Source organism: Epinephelus lanceolatus, chromosome 18 (genome assembly GCF_041903045.1).
Source record: "Epinephelus lanceolatus isolate andai-2023 chromosome 18, ASM4190304v1, whole genome shotgun sequence".
NCBI lineage: Eukaryota > Metazoa > Chordata > Actinopteri > Perciformes > Serranidae > Epinephelus > Epinephelus lanceolatus.
Window position 1 is genome coordinate 34,670,527 of NC_135751.1, and position 6,000 is coordinate 34,676,526.

A 6,000-nucleotide genomic window follows, 5' to 3' on the forward strand; every position below is an offset into this window, starting at 1 on the left:
AGGTTCGTCCCCCTCGGCTTTTACTTCCTCGAACCCTGCTGTTGTTAGTGGTATTAACTCCGGAAACAACTACCAATTCTGAGAAATAAAAGGAAAGGACTGATTTTTTATTTTACCATTACTTCTCTACTGTTACTGTTCTCATCCCAACTTGTCACATATCGTTGCTCGGTCACTGCCATCCATGCCTTCATATTACACGCTAGGTATCTCCCTGTGTTTGTTGTTGACGTTCCAGGACAGTGGATGAAGTCATGCCATGCAACACAAGAACGTGGTTAGGTGTAGAAAAAAACATTGTGGTTTGGCTCTACATTCATACAGGAAGCGATCACTTCCGCCTTCACCTGCAAAATATTACTCAAATCAGGAAGCGATTCAAAATGACGACAAAGTGACACAAAAAGATGCAAGGTAACTGAAAAGAGACACACAATGACCTTTAAGGACTCATTTACGATCATCAATGGATAAGGATATGGAGACAGAGACAGGTGGAGCCTTAAGTCTGCACTCTGCGTTCATTTTGCTTGTATTTGTCCACCTTTTCTGAAAGCTTACGGATACGAACGAAACAGAACAGTGCCACCGGAAATTGTGGAGACAGTGTAGCGTAGTTCAAGTGCAATACAACCATAATATATATAATAATATATAGTACTATGAAGTTTAAAGCATTCTCTGTCCACATGTCAGGATGTCTACAACGCTGCCTCCGTTTAAAGGTTCAGTATTACAATGTCCTCCACTGCTGCCTCGTTTGTTGTTGTGTTAAACTTTTGACTCTGCCCTTTTGTGGCATGTCTTGGCTGTATCTATGCCATCATAAAGGACGCATTTAAGTATGAGGGCAGTGACGTTTACAATGTTTGAAACAGACGTATCTGTTTTCGTTCGTAAAGGGGGAATAAATGAGCCTTAAGAAAAAACAAAATTACTAGAAAGAGATGGAAGACTACCACAAGGAGACACAAAAAGATGCATAACGACTACAACAAAACTCAAAACAACAAAAAACGAGCCCAAACCACCTCTGAATCTGTGTGTCGTGCTCCTTTGTAGGAACGATGGTGGTGCCCTTTGCATATCCGTGCCCATGGACCTGCTGTCTTATAATCCACCCGTGGCTGAGAGAGGCCTTCACAGTGTCTGAAACACCTGAGTGTGAGCAGTAGTTACTTTATAAATACAAAAGTAAGTCATAACCAAGCACTCCAAAAACAACATCTGCCTTTTTGCAGCATAAATCACAGAGCTCCAGTCGTCCAAACACACCACGGATAGTTAGCAAACTTTATTAAAGAAACCAAATATGAGTCCACTCTGCAGCTTCAACCAGTACACTGTGATTAATGACAAACCGTATAAACAATCTGATGAATGCACTCTGTAGTCAGAAGTATCTTTTGCAGGAAAATAGGCGACACTTCCTTGTTCCGTGCGAGAAGTCAAACAGGTTTGACACAACATTCAAGGAAATGACTCGCCCATGATTAGAAAGGATTTAGCCTCGTTACAGCTATTAATAAAAGTCAAATATAACAACCAGTGGAAAGGTCATCCACTTTTAAAGCTTGCAACCGCCCTCTGGATAGAATCAAAAGCAGAAGCAGTGATTAAAGGTGGTGGCCTGTAGGTGGTTTAAATGATGTTTGCTATGTTGCCACTGACCTCAGATCAAGGAAGATGCAATCACAGCTTATTAAGTCGACATATTCAATGAGAGATAACACATAAGAGAGATTTTCATCAGAGAACCTGAAACTTTTACTGTAAACCACCACACCCGCTCTCTATTACTGACAAATCCACCCCCAACAGAAAGTACCTGAACTTCTCTTGGACCTCACAAAAAATATCTGTGAATGTTAATCCCAAACATTAACATGTCTGCTGTACATACAGGCCTATAACACGAGGAAATAAACCACAGAAAAAGCCAAACTTTCTGCAGCACTGTTGTTGGAAATGCAAACCACAGGTCAATGTCCAAGAGGAGACTTTTAAACCCAAAGCAGAAAGAGTTGATTAATTCTATGCAACTAAACTAACATGTAAGTAAATCTTAGGAAGAAAATCACCAGTTATTCCAAAATGTCCATTTGGTCATTTTACTGTCATCCCTTCACAGTAAAATGTCACTGCTCTTACCTCATGAAATAAAATTTTGGACAATCACAGAACATGTGCTAACACTCACTACACTCATGAAGTGATGTGTAATTTCAGCCTCATGTATACAAAACAATATATGGAACCCCAGATGTTTATATATGCTTTTAAAAAATATTAATAAAAATGACATCATGAAATAAAAGACAAATAAATAAATTGTGTAAATTATAAAAATGAAAGAACAACCTTGTAAAATAATTTAAGAAATCATTAAAAATTAATAATTATTGTTCCATTTATATATTGTTTAAAAATGTCTTAATGTGTTTATAAGTGTCATAATTATTCATTTGTTTAACTAACAACACATCGCTGCTCCATAATGATAATCCCAACAGTGAATTATACATATTTTAAATAGAGAAAGTAAAATGCATCAGAATCATCACAGAAAGTTAGATTAGTTCACACAATATGACGCACAATACTTAAATCATCACGACAGACAGAAATCTTTCACCTGTTTCATCAGTGCTTTATTGTTTTTAGACAAAAAAACAAATTATTATATATATACATATAGTAGATATGAAGTGCAAATGCTATTTTACATATAAATTGTCAAAGTCCTCTCATTTCAATAATATTTACACGGTGAGGAGTGTAAGCAGTGCAGTAATGACGACAGTAAATCGGTGCAAAGTCAATACATGATTTTCTTTTTAAAGATTTTCATTATTGACTTCTAACCTGCTGCTGTGATATTTACCTGGTCATTTTAATCCGTTCAAAAGTCCGATACTCCGTTATGATACAAGTCACTCTTTTGTGATGGTAGGATAATCTACATCTGGAAGGCTGTGGTGAGACGGAGGTCGCTGATTCATTGGTCGTGGGTAAACATATGTTCCCACGTGTCCCCAGGTGCCCATCTGTGAGTCCAGCCAGCTGCTGGAGGTGTAGGTCTGACTCATCTCCCCTGTATCCTCTTCATCACTGGATGCTGCCTCAATGTCCTCCTCTGAGCTGTTCTTCCCAGTGCTGTCTCCCCTCACGCGAGACATCTCGTCTTCCTTATTCCTCGTGTGACAGAAACTGCAGACCCTCAGCCTCTTGGTGGGGTGAATATGGTCTATCACCGCTCGCTCCTTGGAGCATGAGTTGCAGACCAAAAAGCCGCATTTTCGGCAGTGGTGCCGACGCTTGGTGGCGGTGAACTTGTTGAAGCAGCGCATGCATTTGAAGGCCACCGGGTCTGGGATCCAGGCAACGGCAAAGGTGGAGCGTGGTTGGCTGCTGCCGGCCTGCAGCAGGTTTGACCGGCATTCTTCAATGTGGTCTATCCAGGCCCGCTTCTCCTCAAATGAAGGGGCGGACACATAGAAGGACTTGCGGGGTGTACGGATGAGCCATTGGTTCTTCATTCCATCTCTGTCCTCTACGTCCTCCAGCTGGATACCCTCTGAAAACACATTGACAATGGCATATTGATAACAGTGCAGAGATGCTATGGTATTGTTAGCACACTTGTCCATTAGCCTACTACTCTCAAATTCTCTGCTTTGCTTTTTCCTATTGTCAAACAAATGAAATGCAGTTAAATCAACAACTCATCATGTTCCGACTTGCACCTTTTGTTATACAATGATAAAGATAACTTTGGTTTTATAGCCTGAGGTTTTGAGATATCAGCCATTGAAACCACTGCAGCTGAATGGAGGTGAATGGATTTTCATTTTGAGATGTTCAAAGCATTAAGTTTGTTCAACTGAGGAACCACAGGTTGAGGTGTTCTGCTGTTTGACTGGGAGTCCCCCAGGAGTCAGTATTGGGTCCACTTTTATTCATCATCTATCTCGTTCCCCTGGGCACAATCCTTTGTCACCATGGTGTTTATTTCCACCGCTACACAGATGACACACAGTTCTACATCTCCACTAAACCCTCCACTTCCTCCCACTTCTCTCACCGTCTGCTTTGAGGACATCCTGAGTTGGATGAGCAGGAACTTTTTGAAGCTTAACGGCAGCAGACCTGAGGTGCTGCTCATTGGCTCCAAAAAACATCCTATCCAAAATCCAAAACACCCAAGTCCCACTTATCATCCTTCACAACTTCCCTGTACCCACACCTAGAGCATCAGTGTCATTCTGGACAGCACTCTTTCATTTGAACCCCACATAAAAAACATAACCTGGACTGCTTTCTTCCACCTCCGCAACATTTCTAGACTTAACCCATCACTGTCCCAGTCCAGCCCCGATGCTTGGTCCACGCATTTGTTACATCCTCTATTGACTATTGTAATGCAGTACTCTCTGGCCAAAACTCATTAACAGGCTTCAGATCATTCAGAACTCTGCTGCCCGGATCATCACCTGCACCAAATCATTCGACCACATCACCCCCATTCTCATCTAACTACACTGGCTCCCTGTTCAGTACCAGACTGGCTACAAAAACCTGCTCACTTTCGAAGGCCCTCCACAACCTAGCCCCCACTTATCTCTCTGAAGTTCTTCAGGAGTACACCCCTTCCCACTCCCTGCGCTCTTCCTCTGCTGGTTCCCTGAACATTCTCACCTCACGCCTCAGTACCATGGGTGCCAGAGCTTTCAGCTGCACTGCCCCCAGGCTCTGGAACTTCCTACCTCCAGACATCCGACAGTCTGACAGCATAACATCCTCCAAATCCCATCTCAGAACCCATATGTTCAAACTGGTTTATGCACTTTTACAATGACTGTCAAACTGTCAAAAGTAACCTGCATTTCCAGAAAAATGTCTTGTTTCTTCAGGCTTATCAGCAGAAAGAACTATTTGCTCCGTAGTAGTTTCAGTGGTATGATTTTTTTGTTGCTTTGTGTAGCACAAATATATAAATACCATTTACCTCCATTCTATTGCCGTGAACTTCTGCACGCAAATGCAAAGGCAACACCAAAGCACTAACAAAAACTTGGTCACTATAGATTGGAGCGATGAAAACAAATGCTAGTTTGAACATTTCCTGTCTGACTGGATCAAGAGTTCTGCTGAGCTGCAGCAGAAGCAGGTAAATTACTCACCTAAAGGAATGACCTTCTGATTTTTGTGCCAGCGGCCGTTCAGGATAATGCTGCCGTACACCAGAATGTCGTTGAAGAGGAAGAAAGACTTCGGCTGGGGCTTCCGACGACCCTGTTTCATCAGATGGCCCTGTCCCATCAGAACCCGACCCGGTTTGGATAGGCTCCCCCCTGCTGGGCCAAATGAGTTCTCCACAGCCTGGATACGCTGTCGGTTCTCCCTCTCAAAAGTTAACAGGTCCATAATGGTGACCTAGTATCTGTCTTAGCCCTCGGTTTACATATGTACAAGGCGTCAACAGCAGGCTGAGTTTTATAAAGGCTTGTTGGCACAATGGGACTTCCCAAGTTTAGACTGAAGACAAACAGGTTATACAGGAAATAAAAGAGACGGAGAGGTGTGGGGCTGCATGCTGAAGCACTCTTAGAATTACATTCAATTAGCATATATGTTTTTAAAGGTAAAATGTTTCTCTGCAAATTCAGAGCAAATAACAGATGAAAAGCAATTAGTGCATTTACTTAAAATAATACTTCACCCACAAAATGATCATTTGTAAATCAATCAGTTGTGCCGTGTGATCTTGAATTCATGAAGAAAACTTTGTTTTTCTCACATGCGTCCATGGACAAAGGCGAACATATTGATTTATTGACTGATTGGGGTCCACATTTAACAACAACAAAACTATATGAAATCATCCGTTTACAAACTCCCACGCAGCTCTTGCAGTATAATTCAAGTCTCATTTATCCGTATGCTCAGTACTTCACAAACACATACATTTTCACTAAAACCTTACTATTTAAAACTGAA

General features: G+C 41.5%; 1 protein-coding gene across 1 annotated transcript; it reads right to left on the bottom strand.

The window, feature by feature from the left end:
• Positions 1–2,629: 2,629 nt before the first annotated feature.
• LOC117268893 (pleckstrin homology domain-containing family F member 2-like) lies at positions 2,630–5,478 on the bottom strand. Its single transcript, XM_033645638.2, has 2 exons — positions 5,184–5,478; positions 2,630–3,577 (listed from the first exon to the last, which is right to left on the bottom strand). The coding sequence occupies exons 1-2, from the start codon at positions 5,425–5,427 to the stop codon at positions 2,934–2,936; spliced, it is 888 nt and encodes a 295-aa protein (XP_033501529.2). The 5' UTR covers positions 5,428–5,478; the 3' UTR covers positions 2,630–2,933.
• Positions 5,479–6,000: the final 522 nt, after the last annotated feature.

What these genes read in the sequence shown, in the direction of transcription:
- LOC117268893 (XM_033645638.2), bottom strand. Translation starts at nt 5,427, where the DNA reads ATGGACCTGTTAACTTTTGAGAGGGAGAACCGACAGCGTATCCAGGCT. An exon ending in TCAGAAGGTCATTCCTTTAG is followed by an intron (nt 3,578 to 5,183) that starts GTGAGTAATTTA and finishes ATGTGTTTTCAG; the next exon opens with AGGGTATCCAGCTGGAGGAC.